Genomic DNA, 27,512 nt, shown 5'->3' on the forward strand with positions numbered 1-27,512 from the left:
GGCTGTTTGCTCAGAGATCTTGGCTGGCAGAACCTCTCCTTGCTCCCCTGCCGCACCGACCCATCCCTCATGGGTGTGGTATTTGGGTGTTTTGGGGGGGGTGGGGAGAGAGGCAATGATCTCCAAACCAGAGTAGGTGTGGGGTGGGAGGGAGCTAACATTTATTTAGAAACTGCTACATGCCAGACTCATTCCTCGTGTGACCTCATTTATGACCATGGCCTTTGTGGAGTGTGCCTTGTCCCCATTTCAGCTCCCAGTACAGAGAATGTGCACTCCATGAAAGTTCGGGCCATGTCTGTCTTGTTTAGCCCTGGACCCACAGATTCAGGACTTCTTGAATGAATGAGTGAATGAAGAAATGAAAAATCCTCAAGGGGCTTAGTGTTTATGAGGAGCGAGAGCTGCGTAAACACCTGCATGTGGACTAGGGGGTAGTCCTTAATGGGAGGATGTAGGCAAACAAGTACAAAGGAGGGTGATGAGGTCCGTTTGGTGGGCAGACCAGGCTTTTTGGAAGAGGTGCTATTTGAGCCGGGTCCTGGAAGAGGGCCGGGACCCACGTGAACGGGAGTTCTTTCATGTGAATGGAAGGGGTGAAAAGGATCCCCAGGCAGAGGAAACTGCCTAGGAAGAGACCCAGAAGTGTGAGATGTGTGATGCATTTAGGGAGCTACTGGCTGCATCTGAATGGCTGGGGTGTGGGGCAAGGGAGAGAGGGCACTGCTAGAAGGAAGTGGGGAGCAGAAGGAGGAGCTAGATCATGGGGTAGGGTTCCAATCTTCCTCCACACGGGGAGAATGAGGTTCCTCCTGCACGAAGCCAAGGATTGGAACTGTCTCCTGCGGACTGTGGGGGCCAGGGGAGGTTTCTGTAGGTTTGAAGCAGAGAGAGATGGGATTAGACTTAAGCTTCAGGAAGATTCTCTCAGGCAGCCCCTGAAGATTCACTCAGGATGGGTGGGTGAGGCAGTATGGGATGGGGAAAACAGGCTGGTGGCCAGGGAACTACCAGGCAAGACAGGGCTGTACCCATGGGGCTGGGGCAGCAGACACAGGTGTCAAAGACACTTGGCAGGACTCCCTGAGAGTCCAGATGGCGCCCAAAGGTGTTGTAGGTGTCAGGGTGCTTCTGGGGCTTCTGGCCGGGCTGTGTTTAGGAAGACGGAGGCCCAGTGTGTTCAAAAAGGCTAACAGGTGCTGGACACTGTTAGTCCATCACACCCGGAGCGAAGCTGCAGCATCCTGGATGGGGCCTGATACGCTGTGGCTGCTGGGGGATGTGTGTGGATTGGCAGGGCAGAGCCGGACAAGATGCAGCAGCCTGATCAGGTCGTCAGGCCTGTCTAGTCTGGAAGGAAGGAGGCTAAGGGGAGAGGTGGTAGGAGTCTCAGCAAACCAAGAACGGGCTGTCAAATTGCCAAGGACTCTGCGAAGCTTCAAAGGGGGAAACTTAATTGAACGAAAAGAAATTGCTCTTCACAGGTTGGCCGTGAATTCCCAGAGGAAGTGCGGACTCTGAACACCTGCAGAGATCTGGAAAATTCCTGGGGAAGGGTCCTGGAGCTCCAGTGGCCCAGCCTGAACTTTGCCTTGTCCCACACCGGTTCTGCTGGCCTTGGGCAGCCAGCTCCCTGGCTGCAGGGGAACTGTGGCCTGTGAGCAGGCAGCGAGGGCCCCTCTCTGGGCCGTTTCCTCATATGTAAAAGAGAGGGTTGGTCTGCCTTGCACTGCTCATTTTATTCTATTGATTGAACTAGAGTGGCTCTGGGTTTCAGGATGCATGTGGGGAGGAGAGGAGTGAGGGAAATGGGAGACTGAGGTACAGAAAAGCCACCAGGATCAGGGCCTGGGACTTCAGGGGACTTGGAGCATGGACATACTCATTCATCGATTTACTGAGCTCCATTCTAGGCCCTGGGGATAAAGCAATGAGCAAAACAGACCCAGTGCCTACCCTCATGGACTGGGGCATACGGGCCTGCTGAATTCCTGGGCGCAGTCCAGGTCTTCTTGGGCCCAGAAGGGTGGGTGACCTCAACAGTTCCCTGTGTGTGCCCCTTGCAGGTGTTCTCCGTGGCGCCCCCGTTTGAGGTGAATGGTCTCCCACGAGCTGTGCCCCTGAGCCTGCCCTACCAGGACTTCAAGAAAGACCTCTCCGATTACCGAGAACGGGCTCGCTTGCTCAACAGGGTCCGGAGGGTGGGCTTCTCCCACATGCTCCTCACCACCCCGCCCGTCCCACTGACTCCTGTTCAGCCTCAAGCTAATGGGAAGGAGGAAGAGGACGAGGATGAGGATGAAGATGAAGAGGAGGAAGAGGAGGAGGAGGAAGAAGAAGAGGAGGAAGAGGAGGAGGAGAATGAGGAGGAGGAGGAGGAGGCGGTAGCCCTGGGGGAGGCGCTGGGGCCTCACAGTGGCTCCAGCAGTGAAGGGAGTGAGAGGAGCACTGACCGGAGCCAGGAGGGCGCCCCGTCCACGCTGCTGGCTGACGACCAGAAGGAGTCCAGGGGCCGAGCCTCCATGGCTGACGGGGACCTGGAGCCTGAGGAGGGCTCCAAAACGCTGGTGCTCGTCTCCCCTGGCGACGTGAAGAAGTCGCCTGTCACTGCCGACCTGGCCCCTGACCCTGACCTGGGCACTCTGGCTGCTCTCACCCCTCAACATGAGCGGCCGCAGCCTGCCGGCAGCCAGCTGGACGTGTCTGAGCCAGGGACCCTGTCCTCCATGCTCAAATCTGAGCCCAAGCCCCCTGGGCCTGGGACAGGGCCCGGTGCCACAGCAGCGATCACGGGGGCAGGGGGAGTGGCAGTCACCTCCTCACCCTTCACCAAAGTTGAGAGGACCTTTGTACACATCGCAGAGAAAACCCACCTCAATGTCATGTCTTCCGGTGGACAAGCCTCGCGGCCCGAGGAGCTCAGCTCTGGGGGTGAGCTGGGCCTGGAGGTACCCTCTGATGGGAGGGCTGCAGAGGAGGGAAGCGCTGTGCCCCTGGAGAATGGCATAGCCCAGTCAGGGCTGGAGAGCTGTGCCCTGTCTGGCCCTCCTGGGGACACCCCCTTGGAGATGGCCATGGACTCATTGCCCAATGGCCCATCCCTTGCTGACGGGCCAGCCCCAGCATCCTCGCTGGAATCAGGCCCTGACACACTGGCCACCATCACTCCTAGCCACCGTGCCATGCCGGGCCCTCGCTCCAGGAGCCGTATACCTGTCCTGCTGTCTGAGGAGGACACGGGCTCGGAGCCCTCGGGTTCACTGTCGGCCAAAGAACGGTGGGGCAAGAGGGCAAGACCGCAGCAGGACCTGGCTCGGCTGGTGATGGAGAAGAGGCAGGGCCGCCTGCTACTGCGGCTGGCCTCTGGGGCCTCATCCTCCTCCAGCGAGGAGCAGTGCCGTGCCTCCGAGACGTTATCAGGCACGGGATCCGAGGAGGACACGCCTGCCTCGGAGCCCTCGGTGCCCAGGAAGGCCGGGCGGGCAGCTACCACCCGGAGCAGGATCCCCCGCCCTATCAGCGCCCGCATGCCCACGCCTGCCCCGGCCCAGCCGCCCCCTGGCAGACCCCAAGGCTTGGCCCCAGCACCTGACACAGCCATCACCAGCAGGTGAGAAACCACCGGCAGCCCCACGGTGGGCAGAGTGTGGCCACAGAAGGCCTCCACCGGCAGGGGTTGCCCCAGAGGGCAGGGACTGTTGGAGATTCAGGAGGGACCCTCAACCACACCTATGGTCCACCACCTCCCCAACTAAGTCTCTCTTCTGACTCAGGCTCCGGGCCTGCCCCTGGGGTCAAGGGAGAGGATACAGTGAGCATGTCTGGAGGGGAGGGGTGCCAAGGAGGCCAGTTTGGGAAAGGTTGATGGTGGACAGCAGGGCCCACACACAGCCTCCATCTGAAGCCGAAGGATAGAGCCCAGAATAGTTGGGAGAAAACATTAGTCATATTAATATAAACGTGGGTTATATTATGGAGCAGAATGTCAAATCCACGAGAATTTGAAAGATGAAATAGACATCGAAGAAAGCCTGCAGCAGGCTCTCCCCGCACCAGCCTGGGAGTGTGCAGCCCCCACTGGCCCTGCCCTAGAGGATGGAGCAATAGGCCTCAGTTTACCCACCTGTGCCATGTTCTCAGCCAGGTCTGAGGATGCAGGACTCCGGGGTCCTGCTGTGTGATTCTGAAAATGTCTTCAGAGCGAGTCTGAAAATGTTTTTTTTGTTTTCCTCTTCTTTTCTCTTGCCTTCTGTCCGCCCCCCCCCTCAGGCTCCAGCTGCAGAAGCCCCCAGGGCCGGCCACTGCTGCTGATCTCCACCCCAAACAGACCCCTGGACGCGGCCATGGCCCAGGGCGAGCCCAAGCCAGCACCAGGCCTCCAGCCCCTCGCAGTCCCGGTCTCCCAGCCTCCACCGCGCGCAATCCCAGCGCGTCCCCCCGAAGCCAGTCCCTGTCCCGAAAAGAGAGCCCTTCTCCGTCGCACCAGGCCCGGCCCGGGGGCCCTCCATCCCGGGGCGCCCTGCAGGCCCGGCCCGAGCCTGAAGGCACCCCCTCCCCTGGGGGCCCCAAGAAAGGACCCAGAGGGAAACTCCAGACTCAGCGCGCAGCAACCAAAGGCCGGGCAAGTGTCGCGGAGGGCCGGGCCGGGGCCAGATAATGACCTGCGCGGCTCTGCTCGGCCTCCCACCCTCACTCCAGTCCCCAACCTGCAGTCGGCCACACTGGAACAACTCCCAGCACAGCCTTACGCGCCCGATGCGCACCACCCGCGGCCCCAGCTTCCCGCCTGCATCCGCGCCAGCGCGCGCCAGCACCCGCCTCGCCCTTCCGCCCGCCAAGCCCGACCGGTGGGGGGCGCCGTGTCGCAGGGGTCGTGCTCGCCTCCCCATCTTTCCTCAATCACCTCCCACTTCCTGCCGCCCTTCAGGTGGGGCTGGCTCACCTTCCGACCAGGAGAGGCTCAGCCACTCTTTACCGAGGACTCCGCTAATGGGGACACGCCGCTCACTCACTAGGCCTCTGCTGCTCCCCGTGCTCCACCCCCCAACTCACCTCTGCTTGCCCCTACAGAGCCTTTCCCTCCGCCCAACGCTCTTCCAGCCAAAGCCCTCCTACCCCCTTTTCAGAAAGGCAGCCTCAAATTCTGGAAGTGGAGGCTTCAGCCTCCCCTAGGGGTCAACCCCACAGTTTCTTGGGAGGGACCGCTTCTCAGTAGTTACACTGGGGTTGGGGAGTTGTGACCTAGGGGCCACTGGTCTACTCAGGTGTGATGGGGCAGGTATGACCAGCTCCAAGGCAGCTCCATCCTGGACACCCTGAAGGCGGCATTGGGCAGGGGATGGGGGTTACTCCCCTGCACCTCTGAGGTGCAAAGCCCCTCATCCTCCTAAATATGGGTGGGGTCAGAGTGGGAACCCTGAAGTGTGTGTAGGCTGCCTGCCTGGCCAAGTGGGAAATCGGAGGAGGGTCTGTAAGGAAGTTTTGCCTGTCCCTTGGCCCCTGATCTAGTGCTCAGGACCCCTCACCATCAGGAATTCCTTGTTGCCATCTAACCTCAACTTGCCTACTGCAGTTTCGGCCAACTCACTCCTCTCCTGGGTTTAACGGAGGTGGAGAATGGCTGGTCATCATCTCTTGCTGGCCCTTTGGAGATTCAGGAACACAGTTCTGGCCAGGTCACCCTCCCTGTTCTCCTGGCTGTGACCAGCATCTCCCCCAGTGGGCAGAGAGAGCAGAAACAGACAGACAGACAGACAGCTGGCCCCTGGACTCGGGGCAGAAGAGCCCTTCTACTTTTCAGATTGTATGCTTGTGTGATGGATCCTGCTCAAGCCCTCTCCTCCCTAGTTTACCCTTCAGCTTGTCCCCTCTTGTTCTAATTCCAAGCCATGCAGCTGAGCTGTGCCTGCAGAAGGTGAGGACAGTGCAGCTCCACAAATGGATAAGGGGCCTCCTCCTGGGTCGGGCTTCTGCATAACTCTCATTCCAGCTCCTTACGAGCCTCAGATGCCCACAGCTGGGCCAAGCAGTACAGTGGCTGCCGAAGGGCCAGCCCGCCCTGCCAATCAGGGTCAGGTCACTGTCAGGCCTCCTCCATCCTCAGCACCCCCAGCCTGTGTCCCCTGGTCTGCCCCTCTGTTCTTCCCTGGGTCTTGGAGAGCGAGGCAAGACTACCATGGGAGGAGGAAGACAGGCCCCAGCAGGCCCAAGTGGTCCGGCAGCACCCAGCGACCATTGCTTAGAAGGATGCCCACAAGAAAGTTGCCCAGGGAGTGGCCTGCTGGTGCCAGCGGAAGCCTCTCATGGAGAATCAAGGCGGCAGGCTTGGGCAGCTGTTCCCATGCCAAGGTGGTGGCTTCTCTGCAGACCAGCCTAGGGGAGGACTCCAGGGTGGACAGCCTTTGAGGCCCACCCCATGCTGACACAGAAGCTCCCAGAACACTCAGGAAACCTCTCTGGACAGAGCCCTCCCTGTCAACCCGAGACCCTCCCAAGGCCTCTACTGCCCTCTGGGTCCAGCAGAGGGGGTGGAGGAGGGGCCACTCCCTCCCACCTAGAGCTTCTCTGAATGACAATCAGCTCCTGCCAGGTGGGGCCAGGACATGACCCCTGGTGCCCAGGTCCTGGGCCTGCTCCTTGCCACCAACCAAACTGTGAATGTAGGGCCCCCAGCCTCACCCCTGCCCCAGGACCAACAGCACCCAGGTTTGGTGTTGGGAGGAAGGGGGGGTGGCCTGAGAAAGCCCAGGCCCATCTCACCCCCCAGCTTCACCCGGGCAGAAGCTGGGCAGAGCTGAAAAACCCTGTCTGTCCTTGGGAAACCAGCCCTCCCTAGGGCTCCCAATTGATCTCAGGCCTCTGCCACACTGGATGTCACCAAGGTTGGGGAGGAGGCTAGAGGACTCTGCTTCTCTCCCCAGGAAGGAGCAGGGGCAGAGGAGACCACATCTCCCAGCGCACCACCCCCTGCTGCAGCCTCTTGCCCTGGAGCGCCCACCCCGTCCACCAAGCCCCGTGGGTGGGTCGGTCCGAGCCCTTTCTCTGTGAAGGAATGTCACACCACCATCACCACTGCGCCCTCCAGCACTTCCTCATCATGACAACCTGAGTCACTGGCTCAGAGGCGGGGCCGTTAACCCCAGGACACACCTTCCCTCCCCTGCCTCACTGTGCACCACGGGGGTACAGGAGAGGGGCTGTGCCCCAGGCACATGGGCTCCCCCTTCCCAGCCCCTCACAGGGGCCTAGCTTGCTCAGTCTTCTCAGCTCCAGGGACCAGCTCTGGTGGGCAGGGGCGGGGGGTGGGGCAGGGAGTTGCCCTCCCCTTTCCCAGAGAAGCCACTGAAGAATGTTTACATGCCAAACAGAATGTAACACCCTCCCCCACCCCATCCTAGTCACTGCATGGCCTCTGCCCACCCTGCACCTGTCCACCCCCGCCTCCCCTCACACACCCTGGAAGCCGCTGTCATGATTAGATCGGGTCTCAGAAGGGAAGTAGCCATCACACCATTAAAAAGCCTGTGGACCTTTCTGTTGACCTGGACTCTTCTTCCTTTGGGGGAGAGGGCAGAACCCAGGTCCTGGCCTGGGGCAGGCAGGAGAGAAGAGCACAGGTTGGTGGGCAAGGGGGGAGGGGCTGTCACAGAGGCAGATGGTCTCTTCGGAAGAGGACATGGAAGCTCTGGGGTGCAGGTAACTTGCTCAGAGTCGCACCGGTGCAAGAGGCTGCCTGCTGTCTCTGAGAGCAAAGCTTGCGCTCTCTCAGCTCCTCTGGGTGCCTCCCCCAAGGGCCAGGGAGGGAGGGAGGAAAAATTTTCACCGCCCAGAAGTTAACAGATAAAAGTGAGTGTGTCTGGAAAACTACGAAGGACAGCAGCTCACAGGCAAGGAGGAATGGTGGTCATTATTCTAGCAAAATCTATGAAAGTCACCAAGGAACATAGCCTGTGGCCCAGCAGTTCTAGACATGTATCCTATGTATATACTTATAAACGCAAAGTCATGTGTGTAAAATTACTCAGTGCGGCATTCTTTGTATAGCTCCACAAAGCCACATCTGCAATTCTGAAGCCCAAACAGTTCTGAAAACGAGGAATTTTTTCATTACGTTGGCACAAACTCATTTGTTACCCAAACCTGACAAGACCATGTGTAGTCTTGTTAATTGCACTTACCCTACATATTTGCTGTCTTAGATCCAATTGGGGGTTTCATAAGCATGGGATATACACCGAACTGCCTTTCTAAATACAGACACACACATGCACACACGTATAAAATCTAAATTCTAAAAGAACTCTGATAGGACTTCCGCCAAGATGGAGGCATAGGTGGAAACACTGTGCCTTCTCCCACAACCAAGTTTGAATACAACAAAGGTTTGGAGAAACAAAGACACAACCAAAAGACAGAAAATTGAATTATACGGAAGTCCGACTACATCTAACCGTTCAACGGGGACGGTAAGAGGGGCGGAGCCAGCAGCGAGCAGGGTCGGGCAGGTCAGGGCCCCTGACCCAGGCGCACAGGCAGACGGGAACCAGTTGGGGTGCGGGGCAGACCACGGGCGCATATTCGCGCACAGTGAGACAGACCACGCAGGCCCCAGGGGGCGAGGGCCGACGGTGGTGGCACACTCGCATGCAGTGGGACGAAACGCCTGGGCCTGGTGATGGCAGCAGTTGCGGCACCGGTGAGGGCCGTGGCGGCAGGCGGCGGACAGGACGCCATAGTCCCTCTTTGACCCCGCCCCCACATACAGCGTCACAACCCAGCGATTTAGTTGCCCTGCAAGACCAGTGAGAGCCATTGTCCCTCTTTGACCCCGCCCCCACCTACAACGTCACAACCCAGTGACTTAGTTGCCCTGTTCTAGTGAACACTTTAGGGCTCTGATCCTGCTATGGAACAGGCACGAACAACCCAAAAGATGGCACAAGAAGAACTCAAAGTCCCAGAGCCAATAACTCTAAGCGACCAAGAAATTGCCAGCCTCTCAGAAGCACAATTCGGGACACTATTTATCAGGATGCTCACAGAACTGGTTGATTATAGTCACAAATTAGAGGAACAAAGTTACAAATTAGAGGAACGTGTGAGGGCTGGACTGATTGAAATGAAGGGAGATGCACAGGAAACCAATAGTGATGGAAAGGAAACGGGGACTCAAATCAATGGAATGGACCAGAAGGAAGAACAAAACATCCCACCAGAAAGGAATGAAGAAATGAGAATTCAAAAAAATGAGGAGAGGCTTAGGAACCTCCAGGACATCTTTAAACGTTCCAACATCCGAATTATAGGGGTACCAGAAGGGGGAAAGAAACAGCCACGAGTGGAAAACGTATTTGAACAAATAATAAAGGAGAACTTCCCCAGTCTGGCAAAGGAAATAGACTTCCAGGAAATCCAGGAAGCTCAGAGAGTCCCAAAGAAGTTGGACCCAAGAAGGAACACACCAAGGCACATCATAATTACATTAGCCAAGACCAAAATGAAGGAGAGAATCCTAGAAGCAGCAAGGGATAAGGGGACAGTCACCTACAAAGGAGTACCCATCAGACTGTCAGCGGATTTCTCAAAAGAGACCTTACAGGCAAGAAGGGGCTGGAAAGAAGTATTCCAAGTCATGAAATCCAAAGACCTACAGCCAAGATTGCTTTATCCAGCAAAACTTTCATTTAGAATGGAAGGACAGATAAAGTGCTTCTCAGATAAGGTCAAGTTCAAGGAGTTCATCATCACCAAGCCCTTATTATATGAAATGCTAAAGGGACTTATATAAGAAAAAGAAGATGAAAAATATTAACAGTGAAAGGACAGCAAACACACAGTTATTAACAACCACACCTAAAACAAAAGCAAACCAAGAGGACAGCTAGATCAGGAGTGGAACCATAGAAATGAAGAACACATGGAGGGTTAGCAATGGGGGAGTGGTAGGAGGAAAAGGGGGGAGAAGGCACAGAAAATAGCATAGATGGTAGGTAGAAAATAGATAGGGGGAGGGCAAGAATAGTGGGGGAAATATAGAATCCAAAGAACTTGAGACACGTGGTTATAAACTAAGGGGGGGAGAATGGTGGGGGAGGGAGGGTGCGTGTGGAGGGGATTGAAGGGGGGAATAGAACAACTGTAATGGTATAATCAATAAAATATATTTAAAAATAAATAAATAAAAGAACTCTGATGCCAACAGTTTGGGTAAGAGACCAGGGGCCTGTGAAAGCAAACGTTCAGGTGTAATCTAGATGTCTGTCTGTTGGGGCTGATGAGTAAAGTGTGGTCACCCGTCTGACGGGGACCCACCGTGGGTAATGTGAGATTCTACAGCACAGGAGGTGGCTCTTTGTAGACATTCACGGACTGGTCTCAAAGCCTGAGACTAAGTCAAGGAACCATGTGTATGACGTTCCCCTATTTAGATGAGTGAGAGGTCTTGAGTTGCTTCTGGGAGGAAAGCTTGGGGAAAGGCTTTCGTGTAGGTACTTGCTGCACCTTCTGCATGTGAGCCCTAGGCTCACAGGTGTGTCTTCCATCCAGGCAATAGGTAAAGAATTTGGTCCCAGGCAGGTTCCTGGCCCTGCCTGGGATCAGACGTAAAGGAGCCCAGGTGCCAAGCAGGCGCCAAGGTCCCGCCCTCCCTCTGAGAAGACCATTCAGATGCAGCTCAAACATCCCAGAGCCCCAGCAACTATCTTCCATTCCCCTGCAGTGGCGTCCTGGAACCCCCTTCTCTCCAACGTGGGTGCGGGGGGGGGGGGGGGTGGCTCTGGCCCTGACCTGCCAGCCCTCAGTGGGGTGCTTGCATGCTTTCATCTTCCTCCTTGTTTCAAAATGCCCAAAGCGGGGCATGTTTACAGTAAAAGGCAAACGCTTAAAGCATGTAAAGTGAAACCCAAAAGCCCCCTCTCTGTGAGTATGACCATACAGAGGCAGTATATTCGCAGAGCTGTGCATCCATCACCCCGCTCAGTCTTAGACCATTTCTGTCACCCCCCCAAAACTCCATGTCCAGTGGTGGTCACTCCCATTTCCCCCAACCTCTCCAGTATTAAGTAACCATTAATCTACTACTTTATATCTCTATATAGAGTTTTTATTCCGGACATTTCACGTAACTGGAATCATACAATATGTGGTTCTTTGTGACTGCCTTCCTTCCATCCACGTTGTAGCATTTGTCAGTGCTTACCTCCTTCTCACAGCTGAAAGTATCCCACCCTGTGGGTAGACCACATTTTGTTTATCCATTCATCATAGATTTTGTTTTTTTTTTTCCCGACCTGGTGGCTATTCTGAATAATGCTGCATTGAACATTTGTTTACAAGTGTTTGTGTGAATATATGTTTTCATTTCTCTTGGATATATATCCTGTGAAAATATCCAAAATAGAATTGCTGGCTCATATGGTAACTCTGTGTTTAATATTTTGAGGAACTTCCAAACTTTTTCACAGTGGCTGCACCATTTTCCATTCCCACCAATAATGTATGAGGGCCCTAATGTTCCTTGTAATGGCACGAATATTCCATAATCTATTTAACCAGCTACATGTTGATTTTTTTGGTAGATTTTTCCTCTAACATTTCACTATTTCAAACAGTGCCAAAATTAATATCCTTCCTTGGATCTTTGCTTACTTCTGCAAATCTGATTCTAGGTTAAATCCCCACGAGAATCAAATAGTTGAAAAATGGTACCTTGTTCTATTTTAAATTTATTTTATTATTATTGAGAATGAATGAATAGAAGAACTCTATGGATCCCTCATTCACTATTTTCCATCCCTTCAATCTTTCATTAAGGATTAGTTCAGTCCCTCGTTCAGCTGGTTCCGCAGGCTGTGGTGAGCCCCACGTGCACCAGAGGCTGCCAGATGCGGGCAGTGTCGGAACCCAGACAGCCCACATGAGCTGTGCAGGAGGTGGCTCTGAGTCAACCATCCCCTTACACTGCTGTGTGCACTGACACACGAGGTCCAGGCAGAGACCGGGAGCGTCAAGGAAGGCCTTCGGATCATTACAGCTTAGACTGAATTTTTTAAATAGATTTTATTGATTATGCCATTACAGTTGTCCCATTTCCCCCCCTTCATTCCCCTCCACCCTGCACACCTCCTCCCCCACCAGTCCCCCCCTTTAGTTTATGTCCATGTGTCTCAAGTTCTTTAGATTCTATATTTCCCATACTATTCTTGCCCTCCCCCCTGTCTATTTTCTACCTGCTGTCTATGCTACTTATTTTCTGTACCTTCTCCCCCCTTCTCCTCCTCCCACTCCCCTGTTGCTAACCCTCCATGTGATCTCCATTTCTATGGTTCTGCTCCCGATCTAGCTGTCCTCTTAGTTTGCTTTTGTTGTAGGTGTGGTTAATAACTGTGTTTGCTGTCCTTTCACTGTTCATATTTTTTATCCTCTTTTTCTTATATAAGTCCCTTTAGCATTTCATATAATAAGGGCTTGGTGATGATGAACTCCTTGAACTTGATCTTATCTGAGAAGCACTTTATCTGTCCTTCCATTCTAAATGAGAGCTTTGCTGGATAGAGCAATCTTGGCTGTAGGTCTTTGGATTTCATGACTTGGAATACTTCTTTGCAGCCCCTTCTTGCCTGTAAGGTCTCTTTTGAGAAATCCGCTGACAGTCTGATGGGAACTCCTTTATAGGTGACTGCCCCCTTATCTCTTGCTGCTTCTAGGATTCTCTCCTTCATTTTGGTCTTGGCTAATGTAATTATGATGTGCCTTGGTGTGTTCCTTCTTGGGTCCAACTTCTTTGGCACTCTCTGAGCTTCCTGGATTTCCTGGAAGTCTATTTCCTTTGCCAGACTGGGGAAGTTCTCCTTTATTATTTGTTCAAATACGTTTTCCACTCGTGGCTGTTTCTTTCCCCCTTCTAGTATCCCTATAATTCAAATGTTGGAACATTTAAAGATGTCCTGGAGGTTCCTAAGCCTCTCCTCATTTTTTTGAATTCCTGTTTCTTCAATCTTTTCTGTTTGGTCACTTTTTTCTTTCTTCTGGTCCACTCCCTTGATTTGAGTCCCAGTTTCCTTTCCATCACTGTTGGTTTCCTGTGCATTTCCCTTCATTTCAATTAGTTTAGTCTTCATTTGTTCCTCCAATTTGTGACTAAAACCAACCAGTTCTGTGAACATCCTGATCGCCAGTGTTTTGAACTGTGCATCTGAGAGGTTCGCTATTTCTTGGTCGCTTAGAGTTATTGGCTCTGGGGCTTTGAGTTCTTCTTGAGCCATGCTTTGGTCTGTTCGCGCCTGTTACGTATGAGGGGTGGAGCCTTAGGTGTTCACCAGGGCGGGGCAACTCTGTCGCTGGGTTGTGTCGCTTATGTGGGGGTGGGGTCAGAGAAGGGCAATGGCGGTCCCCTCTCCTGCTTCCCGCTGCTGGGACCTTTGCAGTCCCTCTCACTGTTCATTCCTTCGCTGGTTTATCTACGCGGGAATGTGTGACTGAGGTCAGCCTGCCACCTTACGCCCTCACTGGGTCCGCCTGTTCCTACCCCACATCTGGGATCCGCCCATGGCTGCCTATGCATCTGGGTCCGGAGATCTTTCCTGCCCGACCCTGCTCTGCTGCTGGCTCCACCCCTCTTACCGGTCAGGCTGAATGGTTCCTTGTTGTAGGACTTCCGTATAGCTCAATGTTCTGTGTTTTGGCTGCGTTTTTGTTACTGAAACTTTGTTGACTTTCAACTTGGTTGTGAGAGGAGGCACAGTGTTTCCACCTACGTCTCCATCTTGGAGGAAGTTGGCTTAGACTGAATTTTGAAAGACAAATAAGAGCCAGATCCAGAGGACAGGATATTCTTGCAGAGGGAGCAGCATGGGCCAGGAAGGTGTGAAGGTGTGAGAACTGCTTGTGGTCAGTGTGGTGGTCACAGGTAGGACTCAGAGAGCAGAGAGGGCGTTGAAGGGGACGGGACCAGGCCTGGGGCAGGAGAGTGGTGGTACAGGGTTGCAGAGAACCCCTGCCGGCCCGCTCCTCCAGGAGCCCGAGGCCTGTCAGCCTCACTCACTTCCCAGTCGGGGCCCAGTCAGGGCCTACCAGATGCTCCCCATGTTGGGGTCAGCCTTCCCTACTCCCCCAGAAAGATATTTCTCTGAGTATAACGGCACAGAGAAAGGAGTGGTTTGAGTAAGGTGTCTCAGTCTGGGGCTGGATAGGGGCTTTGGAGGGGCCTTTGTTCATCAGGTGGAAAGGCCCCTTGGGGACACCTCGGAGGAGAGAGGCCAAGGCGAGAGTGCGGAGGGTGCCCTTCCTCTGATCATCAGACGCTGCGGCCTGCCGAGAGTTCCCCGATGGCTGCTCAGGACAGGAGACTAACTCAACATCGAAGAACAGTCCGAACGACCTTCTAAGTCCTCAGTAGAGGCAGGAGCCTGATCACTGCCCATGGAGATGAGGCAATGTGGGTGGGAAGTCAGTGCGCTCATGGGAATTTGGCTACAGGTCAGAGGGAAGTGCACGAGCTCGTTTTCATCAGCCCCAGGTGGCATCTTCTGCATTCCTCCTTATTCTATGAACCCTTAAACCCAAAGTGGTGAAACATCACCCATTACCACCACCAACTCTATCACAATCATCACCTCTATCTCCCTTACCCGCCTCTAACTCATTACCTGCCATTACTAGCCTTCATCACTCAAATCACAGATACCTGCCCCCAAACTAGGCTCTGTCACCATCATCACCACCATCACCATCGCCCTCACCTCCACTAGGGTCTGATGCCATAATAATTAACAAGATCCTTGCTGCCAGGAGCTTACACAGCTTCATCATCTCCCTGTCGGTATCATCTATATAATTCTCGTCATCACCACCACCCTCATAACCACATCACTATTACCACTGGCCCTGGCCCCATACCCCTCATCCTTACTCCAGTCGTTCCCGTCAGCATCAACTTCTACCACCAGTATTCCTACCCCCATCACTACTACACCATCCCACCCTCATATTTTCCTCTACAATTGATTCCACCATTACCACCACCACCAATGTAGGAAATGATTACATGGGTGTAGCAGTGATTAGTGATCAATGAAACCCCAACTAAGGTGAGGAGGTCAGCTGAGGTCACTTAAGGCAGAGAGCGGGGAAAAGAGTAAGGAGTCCTAAAGTATAAGAAGTTTCTATTGCAAAACAATCCCAAATTGGACATTGTTTCTCTTAGGAACTTCTTTCCCCAATCCTCCCACAGTAGTAATTCCAACGAAGGGATTTTTCCAGTGCACAAGGCCCCTTCCCACCTGGTCTGGTATAAATGAAGGCCTCCTCAATCTTGGCCTCGGAGCTCAGGTTTCAATTTCCAGGTTGGAGGAAGATGGAGATCGTTAAAAATTTAATTAAAACCAATTCTTCATTGGTGATTTAGAATTAGAGCTTACTTAGAATTTAGAGCTTATTCGCCCTCTGGTTGAACTCTTGGCCTTTCACACCGTGCTTGTCCAGCTCCACCATCCACCTCCACATGGGATGATTGCTGTCATCACCACTCCTGCTGATAGCAGAGATGAGAGCTGCCACGTGGGCTGAATGAAGGCAAAGAATAGGATGAAGCCAGGGGTGCAGTTCATGGACCCCTGTAAGTGGGCTGCAGGTATAGATCTGGGTCTCATGGGCACCAGTGCAAAGGGGGAGAGGGACCCCAAGATGGCTAGCAGCTATTTCTCACGTTAAGGCGGGAGAGGAATCCCCGTTGTGAAAACACAGACCCACGGCAGATGCCCAGGCCTGGCCTCGCTGGCTGTTGTCTCCAGCTGTGGGAAAACCTGAGGGTTCCCCTGTGGAGACACTGGGTGGACCATGGAAATGATGATGGCTGCAAAACTTGCCTCTCAGGAGCTGAAAGTGTGGTGTTTGATATTTTTATATAAATACTATGATTATATAGTATTAAATAGGGAGGATCAACAGTGTGGGAATCACACGTGAGTGAGAGCCAATGGACAGGGCTTGTATCACCTTGAGCTGGTCTCCGAGGTGTCTTGGGCATCTACCAGGTGAATGAGAGGGACGCCTGTTCAAGGGACTGCACAGAGGTGTGAGGTGCCAACAGGCTGGTGTGTTTGGGGAACTGGAGGGAAGGGAGTATGGTGGGGAGGGGCCAGACACAGGGTGGAGAGGAGCCAGGCTTCAGGGTCGTGAGGGCCAAGCTAGGGATTTAGACTTTCACCCTTGCATGGGAGCTGGTGATGGGTTTTGTTCATTCATTCATTCATTTACTTATTAAAAATTATTACTTTAAAAAGATTTTATTTATTTAATTTTAGAGAGAGGGGAAGGGGGTGGGAGAGAGAGGGAGAGAAACATCAATTGTTTGCCTCTTACATGCCCCCAACTAGGGACCTGGCCCACAACCCAGGCATGTGCCCTGATTGGGAATCGAACCAGTGACCTTTCAGTCACAGGCCAGCACTCAAACTACTGAGCCACACCAGCCAGGGCTAAAAATTATTTTCAAAATCTGTTTATTGATTTTAGAGAGAGAGGAAGGGGGAGAGAAAGAGAGAGAGAAATATCAGTGTGAGAGAGAAACATTCATTGCTTGCCTCCCATGTATACCCTGACCGGGGAGAAGATCGAACTCGCAATCTAGGTATGTGCCCTAACCAAGGATTGAAACCATGACCTTTTGGTTTATGGGGTGACGCTCCAACCAGCTGAGACACGTGAGCCAGGGCTGGTGAAGGGTTTTAAACAGAGACATTGCCTGGTCATATTTGTTATAAAATGTTCATTGTGGCCGGTGTGTGGAGAGTGGGTTGAGAGGGATGAGACTAGAGGAAGGTTTATGCAACTTGTTTTAGCCCTCTGCCTAGATGGTACGCTCACCGAGGGCAAGGGTTGTGTCTATTATCACCTCCTGTCACCACCTCCGAACCACTGGGCTCACCCTTGTGCCTATTAGCTCCACCATGAACACGCACCATGGCACCGATTCAACTCTTTCCACAGAGCTCTTTGGGTGAACCCAGCCTAGCATCAACTGGAACGTCTCCAGCTCCGCCGCTGAGGTCAAAGTCCTGGCCAGAGGCAGGGGTCCCAGCCCCTTCTTCAGGTCTGCTGCTGAGTCACTATGTGACCCCAGCAGGCCACAGACCCCACTTCCTTATCTGTTCCAAGGGGGGCTAGATTAAATTAGTCATTTTCAAACTTTTAAAAAGCTTGGGCCCCTTTGAAGCTTATTTGCTTAGAAATCTGGAGACTTTGGAACACCATTTGACAGCCTCCCAGCTTCACCAACCTGGTGTTTGGAAAATCAGATAAAACAGTCTGACATCGCTGGTTTCTGCTGTGGTGGGGCCGTGAGTGCCAACTGAATGGGAAGATTAGCCCAACTTAGGCCTTGCAGGTACCTTGGCAAACCCTCTCCTTCCCCGCCCCCTCAGGGGTAATTTAGGAAGCTCCTGAAAACAGGGGTGGGGGCAGCAGGAGGGCTGGACCTTTCAGCCTGGAAACTGAAAGGTCGCCGGTTTGATTCCCAGTCAGGGCACACGCCTGGGTTGTGGTCCCCAGTTGGGGGCATGTGAAAGGCAACCAGTCCATGTTTCTTTCACACACTGATGTTTCCCTCTCTTTCTCTCTTTGAAATAAATTAGTAACAGGGTACAGAGTCCTCGTCGCTGGCTCAGCAGTAAGAACCTTTCACCTGGTAATGAATCCTAGGCTGCTGGCCAGGGTTTCAGAGGACGAAGGGTATCCAAGGGGAGCTGGCACCATGCCTAGAAGATTCTTTCTCTTAGGGACCCTTGGAGCTTTGCCAATGAAGGGATAGGGGCTTGTCTCCTACACACCTCCCTAGCCACCAGGCAGCCTCTGAGGCGGCCCCACGTGTTCCCCGAGCACCAATCTGTAAGTCCCGGAGCCCTGGAGCCATGCCCTCCATAGGGATGGTAGCCCTTTCCCCACAGACACCGGGCTACGCGGGCAGGCAGCCCTGGAGACCAGGGTGGCTGGAGAACGCCCAGTCTCGGGCTGGCCACTGAGGGTTGGAATCCGCTGCAGGCTCTCTGTCCATCTGTCTTTGCTCCCACCTCCAGAGTCCAAGGGTCCAAGCCGTGGGTGAGCTGAGCTGATACGACAGAGGGAGTGCACACTGGGGACAGTTAGTAGGTGGCTGGTATGGGATTTGAGGAGCTGCTAGGTCAGGTGGGCGGCTTTGGGCCCTTCCAGCTTCGGAATGTGGTCCTGCTGGCCCTGCCCCGCATGCTGATGCCCATGCACTTCCTCCTGCCCATCTTCCTGGCTGCTGTGCCTGCCCACCGTTGTGCGCTGCCTGACACCCCTGTCAACCTCAGCCACCAGGACACATGGTTGGAAGCCTACCTTCCCCGGGAGCCTGATGGCAGTCTCAGCTCCTGCCTCCGCTTCACCTACCCGCAGGCCCTCCCCAACACTACGTTGGGGGATGAAAGGCAGAGTCGTGGGGAGCAGCAGGGGGAGACCTCCGCAGTGCCGTGCCCCCAGGGCTGGGAGTACGACCACTCAGAGTTCTCCTCCACCATTGCAACCGAGGTACCCAAGCCGGGAGGCTGGGGGACATGTGAGTGGGATGGGGCTGCCGTTGCCTTGGGTGATCACTATGTGGGCATTAGACACGTCACTTTACTTCTGAGGTTCTCCGTTTTCCCATCTGTAGGTAAGGCTTATGAATTTAAAGCACCAAGCTTGTGGTAAGGAACACATACGTGGGAGCCACTATTGATTTAGTGGGAAGTGATCAAGGCAGGGAAGGGCTAGGGTGGCTCCCGGGAGCTGCGGTTGGGAGTTGAGAAGGGTGTTTCTGCAGTAAGAGGTGGAGGAACAATGGAGGCCTCCTTCTCGTCCTTCTTCTTTTGGACCCAGGTCAGGGATTTATATAATCCATCTGGAGATGTGTGCAGGTGGGGGTAGAATCTCTCTGAGGAAGGACAGGACCCCTATCGTCATGGTCAAGGCCTTCCATGGGAAGAAGCTGTAGTTGCAGGGTCGGGGAGAGGCAGAGTCTCCCGCCCCCCAAGACGAGGTGAACAGCCGGGGTTTCACTATCTGACATGGAGGTACCAGGATGACTCAGAAGGTCCCAGGGTCTGGAGAGGGAGTCGGTACCAGCTGGAGAGGGGCCGGTTCCCATGGGAGGCCCCTCCTTGCCTGACCCTGCAGTGGGACCTGGTGTGTGAGCGGAGAGGCCTGAACAGAGCCGCTTCCACCTTCTTCTTCGCCGGTGTGCTGGTGGGGGCTGTGGCCTTCGGATACCTGTCCGACAGGTGGGGTGAGCTGGGGTGGGCAGTAAGGGAGTGGGGTGGAGAACCTTCTCCCACTAGCTGGGGTCGGGGCCTAGTCTACCTCTACAGGGAGCTAACCCTGCATGACCCCGGCGCAGGTTTGGGCGGCGCCGTCTGCTGCTGGTGGCCTATGTGAGTACCCTGGTGTTGGGCCTGGTATCTGCAGCCTCCGTCAGCTACGTTATGTTTGCAGTCATCCGCACCCTCACTGGCGCAGCCCTGGCTGGCTTCACCATCATCGTGATGCCACTGGGTGAGGCAGGCAAAGAACAAGCAGGACATAGAGGGGTGGAGGGAGGCAGTTGTCAAGGGTGAGACTGAGCCCATCTGTCCTCGCCAACTGTCGTCTTGTCTCCGGCTCTGGGCCCAGAGCTGGAGTGGCTAGATGTGGAGCACCGCACGGTGGCAGGGGTCCTAAGCAGCACCTTCTGGACGGTGGGCGTGATGCTGCTGGCACTGATCGGGTACCTGATTCGGGACTGGCGATGGCTCCTGCTGACGGTCACCCTGCCTTGTGTCCCAGGCATCTTCAGCCTCTGGTGAGGCCTGTGGGCAGGTGGGGAGTGGGAGAGACAAGAGTCAGAGACAGAATTGATCAGAGACTGAGATTCGAAGGCAAGGAAACTGAGACGAAGAGAGTGAGAAACAGTCAGTGACCAAGAGACAGACAGATACCGATATGTGAGATGCGGAGAAACACAGAATGAAACACAGACAGACAGAGCCAGTGAGAGGGAGGGAGTGACGGAGACCAGGACTGAAAGCTTCAGAGGGACACGTGAGAGACAGAGCCAAACACAAACTGAGGCTGGTGCCCTGGATGGGGTGGGGACAAGGACAAGGCTAGCACAGAGGTAGAAAGTCCAAGTAGGAGGGTGGAAGGCCAGGCAGGGTGGGCATTTCATTGCCTTCTCCTAATGAACTGGCTTCGGATTAACCCCCTGGGTATGTCTGTATGTCTGTTTCTCTTCATCCCATGCCCTCCTGCCCCCTGTGGGAAAAGTGGTGACTCTTCCTGGGGGCCGAGGTCTCGAGGGTGAGACCAGTTCAGCTGAACAGAGAAGGGACCCCTGGACTATGGAGAACCTAGGCCTGGGCAAAGATGTGTAGGAAAAGGTGGCTTTTAAATTTGGCTTTATAGAACAAATAAAAGTTCATCAGGTGAGAGGGGCTGGGAAGATGTTCCAGGCTGAGGGGACAGCCTGTGGTGTGCCCAGGAGGGAGACATGTCTTTGGGTGCTGACTGAAGGGCCTCCCACTCTCCCCCAGGTGGGTGCCTGAGTCTGCACGCTGGCTTCTGACCCAGGGCCATTTGGAGGAGGCCCACCGGTGCCTGCTCCGCTGCGCCAGGCTCAATGGGCGGCCTGTGGGTGAGGACGGCCTGAGCCTGGAGGTGAGGGTGAATGTGTGTGAGCACATGCAAGCACATGTGTGCGCATGGCTTGTATCAAGCACCCCTTTCTGGGGCCCACTGTGTGCGCAGGAAAGCTCCCTGCTTGAGTGTAGGTTCTCCTATGATGTCCTCTGGTGGGCTTGACCCTTGATTTTGCTCACCCTACTCAGCTCCCGTGTGCATTCCTCCCCACCAATGCAGAAGGAAGAAATAGAGACCTAGAGAGAGCAATGTGCCTCGCTAAGGCCACAGTCAACTCCATGTCACAAATTCTCCTCCTCCCGCCCCCCCCTCCCAGGAGCTGAGCAAAGTGGCGGCTGCGGAGCGGATGGTCCGGAGACCTTCATACCTAGACCTGTTCCGGACACCGCGGCTGCGACACATCTCCCTGTGCTGCATGGTGGTGTGGTGAGGGAGCTGGCTTGGGCCAGGCAGGGTGGGAATGAGTGGAGGGAGGAGCTGACATGGGGATGATACTGAGTGAACGGTAACTGTGGGGGGCCGGGGTGGGGCTGGTAGGCAGAGGGGTGGAGAGGAAGAGGCTCTGGAAGGTCAGCAGGTGGAGCACGCATCAGAGACGGGTGGGTTCAGATTAAGGCTCTGCCACTTCCTTGTTGAGACCTTGGACAGTTGCCCCTTCAGTAAAATGGACACTTTAGTTCCTACCTCCCAGGGTTGCTGTGAAGATTAGGCTAAGGCACTTTGGCCACTAGGTGGAGGCAGCAGTCACTCTAATAGGCTAAGGCTCCTTGAGAGGACAAGGTGGGTGGGAAAGAGGCCCCTGAGTGGCATCGCCACCCGGACTCCTCTCAGGTTTGCGGTGAACATCTCCTATTACGGCCTGAGCCTGGACTTTTCAGGGCTGGGGCTGAATGTGTATCAGACGCAGCTGCTGTTTGGGGCCGTGGAATTGCCTTCCAAACTGCTGGTCTACATTTCGGTGCGCCACGCAGGACGCCGCCTCACAATCGCAGGAACACTGCTGGGCAGCGCCCTCACCTTTGGCACCAGGCTGCTGCTGTCCTCTGGTAGGCCTGGCACTGGGGCCCCGCCCATTCCCGGATGCCCCGCCCATTCCTGGATGCCCTGCCTCCTGGCCAAGAAACCCCTCCCAATCTTAAAGCCTGTGCTCTCCGGAGATTCCACTTCCATCCTGGGAGCCTCACTGCCTGAGCCTCTTTTTCTCCAGAGATGGTATCCTGGAGTACCGCCCTGGCGGTGATAGGGAAAGGTTTTTCTGAAGCTGCCTTCACCACTACCTACCTGTTTACCTCGGAGTTGTACCCCACTGTGCTCAGGTGAGGGGAACCTGAGTCTCCAGCAAGCCTGGGGGAGAGCTTGTTGACTTCATCTTCTACCAACACGCCCACGTACACACAACACACTGCAGCCCAGTCCTCTTGCCCATTCCTTGCACCACACTCTGAATACAGAGTTAATCAGCCCCTGCCTCAATCTGGGAGAAGGCGGGGGCATTTTATCTTTATTAAGTGACCCCGAGCAAGGTCAGAAAACTTCTCTGGGCTTTTTAAAAAAGAAAATAGTGGCAAAAAGTCCTATCTGCCCATCCCATCCCATCCCCCACAGCCTGGGCAGTGCTGCCCTTGGGAGTTGTCTCCAAACATAAGGCCTGGGGCCCTTTCAACTAGCTATTGGCAAGTGAAGAGGAGAGTTGTAGGTAGCTGGGTATGATTAGAAAACCTTGCACATTCTCTAACAACATGGCAGAGTATGTATGAGCTGCTGACCCTGTCCCCAACTGCTTTCTGGTGATGTTTCTTTTCCTCCAGTGATACCTGACTGGTACTCTGTCAGAATGGGGCCTCATCCTCTGGTGGGTGTTGGCTTAGGTGCTCCTGGCCAGGGGTTTGGTGAAAAGACCACCTGAAAGAAGCCCCAGCTTCCCTAGCTGTCTTGGGGGTAAGGGGGTACCAGAGGGGTACCCCTTGCCAGCCCCGGGCAGGGAGACCTGTGAGGCAATTACCCCAAGCATCCATGAACACCAATCCCCCATTCTTTCTCTGAACAGACAGACAGGGATGGGGCTGACTGCACTGGTGGGCCGGCTGGGGGGCTCTTTGGCCCCACTGGTAGCCTTGCTGGATGGAGTATGGTTGTCACTGCCCAAGCTCACTTATGGGGGGATTGCCCTGCTGGGTGCCTGCACTGCCCTCCTGCTGCCAGAGACAAGGCAGGCACAGCTACCAGAGACCATCCAAGATGTGGAGAGGAAGAGGTATGTGCACATGCATGTGGGTATGGGTGCTCAGGTACCTGACACCTTAGGTGGGATTCAAAGGGAGACATGTCTGCATGTGTGTATCTGGTACATGTATGCAAGTGTGCACAGGTGCATGACCTGAAGTATGTCAACTGTGTGTATAAAAGCAAACATGAGCCCATGTGTGTGTATACATAAATACCCAAGACTGTTCAGGGAGAGGTGGATGTTTGCACACTCAGGTATGCCTACACATCAGGGATATATGTACAAGAGTGTGTGGGAATCACTTGTGGGAGTGGTTTATATAACAGGACTGGGGAAGCCCTAGGCCAGCACTGATGGAGCAGGCTGCGGTGGTAGGCTTGGGGGCTAAACCCCACCATTGCTCATGACTCCTTCTTCCCCAGTGCCCCATCCAGCCTTCAGGAGGAACAGATGCCCATGAAGCAGGTCCACAACTGAGTGGAGCCTCCTTCCACAGAAGTTCTGCATCAGAGACTGGAAGAGCAAAAGGGAAAGCCCTGTGACCAGGGGCTGGGGGCACAAAGCTCCCTGCTCAAGGCTGAATTTGTTCTCTATGCCCTTCTCTGTGCCCATCCAACTTCTAGCAATAGAGTAACTTCGCAGAATGCAGTGGCCTGCTGAATTCCGGCACCTCTCTCATAGCTGGTGGGATTCTGTGCCTCTGGGTTGGGGCATCAGTTTGGAGCTGTGGGACAAGCCCTGGATGGGAAGCCACTGAGTTTGGTGCTGGCTTCTGATCTCAGCTTTGCCACTGATTTGCTGTGTGACCTTGGGCACTCGGCTTTCCCTTGTTGAACCTCAGTCTGTTCATCAAAAGGACAATGAAGCTTCTGAACAGAGCTCAACACAAGATCTCTCTGTTGCCATGCTCAGTTGCTGACTAAGGTTCTTCTAGAGAGGTGCTGAAGAAGGGACTGTCCTATGATGACCTCTGGTACCAACAGGGCTGTAGGCATGCTGTCCACTGTGCAGTGCTGGGGGCTGCCCAATGTCAGGGCCAGGGGACCTGGAGAACAGAGCTCTTTGCTCCATGGCTGGCAATTTGCAGGGTAACGCATCCCCCACCCCCACACTCTCCACCCTCCAACCCACTGTCTATGCCCAAAGAAGAGTTGAAGGCATGGGAGTCAACACTTTATTGGAGAAGCCAGTACAAACACAGGTTTTGTCAGTATCTTGAAGTTATATAATTTGCTGGGGAAAGGAACTGGGAAGGTCAGGAAGCTACCCTTCAAAATGAGGTGGCTCAATCCCCCTGAGCAGATAGGAATGGGAAAGGGATTACTTGGCAGGGAAAGTCTAGACTTTTCAGTCTACCATGGAGCTGAGGCCCAGGCTGCCAGAACCCCACCTTCCCCGACCTCCGTGGGACTGAAGAATTCTGTAGCTCCCATTGAACCATGGAGGGGATGGCCAGAAGCCCAAGTTTGGATGACCTCTCCTGTGAGCATCTTATTTGGATTTTATCTCCACGGGGTCATAGATGTAGCAGCCCACATCACCGATGTTCACACCTGAGGGAGAGAGCCCCATCACCAAGGGCCTTGGGACAGAGGGTACTGGGTGAGGGCTAGCGGGAAGGATCTGGGATATGTCCAACTACAGGGGAAGTTGTCCACACATAACCACAGACCCACATGCCATACTTTAGGCCCAGCGTCTAGGGCAGAACTGCCCACCTTTGGGGCCAAACAGGTAGCCGTAGCAGGGGATGTGGCAGTAGGGGACGCCATCATGCTGGGACACAAAGAGAAAGAGAGCCCTCTCAGCGTGGCCCTTTTTCTATCTCTAGCCTCTCTCCTCCCAACATAACAACCCATCCCCTCCTTGCTCACCTCAGCATGACTCCCAGCAGTCAGGGTCTTCCGGCAGCGCTGGCACCTCAGACAGGGTCGGTGCCAATTTCTGCCCAAAGACATGACCTTCTCAGCTGGTGGTAGAGAGAGGTAGTAGCCTTAGGGGCAAGGCAGGGCAGGGAGACCCACCTGCCTCGCACCATCTCCCTGCCCTTTGATGCCCACCTTGCACTTTCTCTCCTCTCCACGCTTTCCCTTGTCACTTACCAAAGTAGACAGGTTCTTCACAGCCAGGGCACAGTGAGGTCTCCCCAGTGAATGTCTTCACGTGCAAAGGGCCTTTAAGGAGAAGAGGCCCTGGCTATGGCTGAGTGGGGGCCAGGCCTAAATAGGGCCCTCTAGCACCCGCCTGCATGTAACACTGTCCTCTTCTAAAAGCCATGCTCACCCCCCGAGCCTCCCACCCAGGTGGCCATAAGTATGCCTTCCTCAGACACAGTCCCTACCGACCCCACTTCCTGTCCCACCCCTATCTGCAAGAGGGACCACCAGCTTCCTTCTCATCCTCCCAGGGGCCCAGATGCCCACCAGCCCAACCCTGTCAGCAACTCAATCCTCAGGAAACCTGAACTGATATAGGAGCTGGCCAGGGCAGGGGTGTCAGGTGTTGGGGAGCACGGTGTCATTGCCCACTGCAGGGGACAGGAGAAAAGAACAGGGAGAGGGGAGAAGTAGAAAAATGTGGGGGGCTGCCCTGTCTCAATGACTCCTCACTCATAAGTCTTTTCTTTCATGGCGTTGGCCTGGGAGAGGCCTGAGTTTCAGGCCAGCTTTGCCTCTGACTAGCTGTGACTACACAAGGTCACCTGCCCTCTCTGAACCTCAGTTTCCTCACCTGTAAAATGGGGGTGGTAATGCCATCTGCCCACTTAACCTTGAACTCAGCAGCTGACATGAAGGAACATAAAAATAGGGGTTGCAGATAATGCAAGATTTTGCCATCCATGAACAAAGTTGTAGGAATGAGGTAGAGAACTATGTGAGAGACTGCCACCTGGCCCCACCCTGTTCCAGCCTGGAAAAGCTCAGGAGGAGGGGTAGCTGGGGTCCAGACTCACTTACTTTTCTTGCCCTTGGGGAGGCCAGTCCTGGGCCTTGGAGGACTGAAGCTGCTGGGGTTGAGAGGAACGGTGCTGGCAGGGGTGGGAATGGGGGAGTTGTAGAGGTAGGAGCCCACACCACCAATGTTCACCCCTGCAGAGAGGAGAAGGGAGGTCGGGCTTGAGTCTCCAGCTCCCTTGCCACAGGGAGGGTTTCTGCTGCCCTCTGCCTTCTTCCTGGCTGGTACTTACCCCTGGGTCCAAAGAGAACCCCATAGCATGGCTTGTGGCAATACGGCCTCCCGTTGTGCTAGGCACAAGCAGAGGAAAGGGGGTTGCTCAGGGCCAAGGGGCCTTCTCCCATGCTCCACAGACCTTTCCCCCCAAAAGGCTGCCAGGTGTGTCGGTCCCCTGGCCTGGGCTGGTGGGAATGGGAGGGGTCAGGACGGGCTGACATGCCAGAATTGCCACTGTGGTCACGGGAAAAGAGCAAGAGCAGGGCAGGAAGCAGTGTCGCTGCCCTCTCCTTCCCCTCCAATGGCATGGAGTCCACCAGCAAAACTCAGGGTCCCCAAATCCTGGAGGGTGTGGGGCCCACCCTAAGTGGTGGTGGTCTTGGGAGCTGGCTACTGAGATTGCCGTTGGTGAGCCTCCAGGTCGGCAATGGGACTGATGCCTGGGAGACAGTGACAGACATAGGTCTCACCTCTGCATGCCCTCCTGGGGACAGGACACTGTGGCAGTGCTCACATTTCAGGCAGAAGCGGTGCCAGTTCTTACCCAGGGAGCTCACCTTCTCCGCTGTGGGGAACACGGTGGAACTGGGACTTCAGGGAAGCCAAGCCAAGCAGCGTGCACCCTCCTTTCCCCTTCTGCCCCATCCTGCCCCCCAGAGTTAGTGGGGAGCGTCTCCAGGACGCCAGCTCCTTCCAGCCAGAGTGCCATGCCCCATAGGTGGAAAGGGGTCTGGGATCACACCCTTCGCCAGCTCCTCGTGTGCTCCGGAAACCCAGCGGCTCACACTCGCCCAGTCTTCTCCCCCTCCTCAGCCCGGGCCTCACCGAAGAAAACGGGTTGCTGGCAACGCGGACAGGTCCAACTCATGGCTCCGCTGAGGGCAGCCGGCTCCGCACACAGTGGACATCCCTCAGGGACTCCGTTCCGCCCCCTCTGCTGGCTCCACCCATGGCTCAGCTTCGAGCCTCATTGGGCCGAATCCGTGGCTCCTTGAAGTCCATTAGCCGCCAGAAATTTAGCACTACTCCACCTGGGGGACGCAGGCGATTTCGCAATTATTTCCACACAGTGAAGTCTCTTGCCAGCTGGCGAAGTGAGAGGGTCCTGAAGCCAGACTGCGAGACGAGGGAGTAATGAAGACACCTGACTTGGTACTGAGAGGGAAAATACCTAGAGTGGTAGACGTCACGGAGGCACTATTATTTCGAAGCCAAAGCGAGGGTTAAGACATGGTTTAATTCCACCTTGGCAGTTTTGCGGGTGGTTGAGAGTCGTGGAATCTGGGGCCCACATCTGCTGCTTACTCCTTGGCTTCAGGCAAATTGCTTAACCTTCCTCTGCCTCTGTTTGGTACGATGTGTATGATGGCAGTTCTCTACATCATAGGATTGTTGTGAGACTTAGATCTAAGTTAAAGCGTGCAGAGTGCCTCAACAGTGCTTG

General features: G+C 54.6%; 3 protein-coding genes across 9 annotated transcripts in view; 2 read left to right on the forward strand and 1 right to left on the reverse strand.

Moving 5' to 3' along the window:
* The window catches only part of TTBK1 (tau tubulin kinase 1), a 38,649-nt gene extending 31,109 nt beyond the window's left edge, over positions 1-7,540 (forward strand). The window contains exons 13-14 of the mRNA XM_037053377.1: positions 2,067-3,610; positions 4,270-7,540. Of these exons, the coding sequence (XP_036909272.1) occupies positions 2,067-3,610; positions 4,270-4,657 (1,932 nt within the window). The 3' untranslated portion in view covers positions 4,658-7,540. The remainder of the gene's footprint in view (positions 1-2,066; positions 3,611-4,269) is intronic.
* Positions 7,541-18,102: 10,562 nt separating this feature from the next.
* SLC22A7 (solute carrier family 22 member 7) lies at positions 18,103-23,896 on the forward strand. 2 transcript variants are annotated; one of them, XM_037053390.1, is made up of 10 exons: positions 18,103-18,546; positions 19,174-19,277; positions 19,394-19,548; positions 19,666-19,834; positions 20,565-20,688; positions 20,987-21,096; positions 21,502-21,716; positions 21,878-21,986; positions 22,718-22,924; positions 23,320-23,896. In XM_037053390.1, the coding sequence occupies exons 1-10, from the start codon at positions 18,154-18,156 to the stop codon at positions 23,372-23,374; spliced, it is 1,641 nt and encodes a 546-aa protein (XP_036909285.1). In that variant the 5' UTR covers positions 18,103-18,153; the 3' UTR covers positions 23,375-23,896. The 2 variants fall into 2 exon arrangements, with proteins under 2 accessions (XP_036909285.1, XP_036909294.1); XM_037053399.1 differs by lacking the exons at positions 19,394-19,548; positions 19,666-19,834.
* A 161-nt stretch (positions 23,897-24,057) lies between these two features.
* Positions 24,058-27,039, reverse strand: CRIP3 (cysteine rich protein 3). Of its 6 annotated transcripts, XM_037053406.1 has the most exons (8): positions 26,894-27,039; positions 26,539-26,633; positions 26,085-26,142; positions 25,855-25,986; positions 25,000-25,071; positions 24,772-24,866; positions 24,616-24,673; positions 24,058-24,450 (listed from the first exon to the last, which is right to left on the reverse strand). In XM_037053406.1, exons 1-8 carry the CDS (start codon positions 26,934-26,936, stop codon positions 24,389-24,391), a joined length of 615 nt encoding a protein of 204 aa, XP_036909301.1. In that variant the 5' UTR covers positions 26,937-27,039; the 3' UTR covers positions 24,058-24,388. The 6 variants fall into 6 exon arrangements, with proteins under 6 accessions (XP_036909301.1, XP_036909338.1, XP_036909308.1 ...); XM_037053443.1 differs by lacking the exon at positions 24,616-24,673 and having other exon boundaries at positions 26,894-26,969; XM_037053413.1 differs by having other exon boundaries at positions 24,616-24,866; positions 26,894-26,969.
* Positions 27,040-27,512: the final 473 nt, after the last annotated feature.

Source organism: Sturnira hondurensis, unplaced genomic scaffold (assembly GCF_014824575.4).
Source record: "Sturnira hondurensis isolate 20B ecotype Veracruz unplaced genomic scaffold, ASM1482457v3 Scaffold0000880, whole genome shotgun sequence".
Lineage (NCBI taxonomy): Eukaryota > Metazoa > Chordata > Mammalia > Chiroptera > Phyllostomidae > Sturnira > Sturnira hondurensis.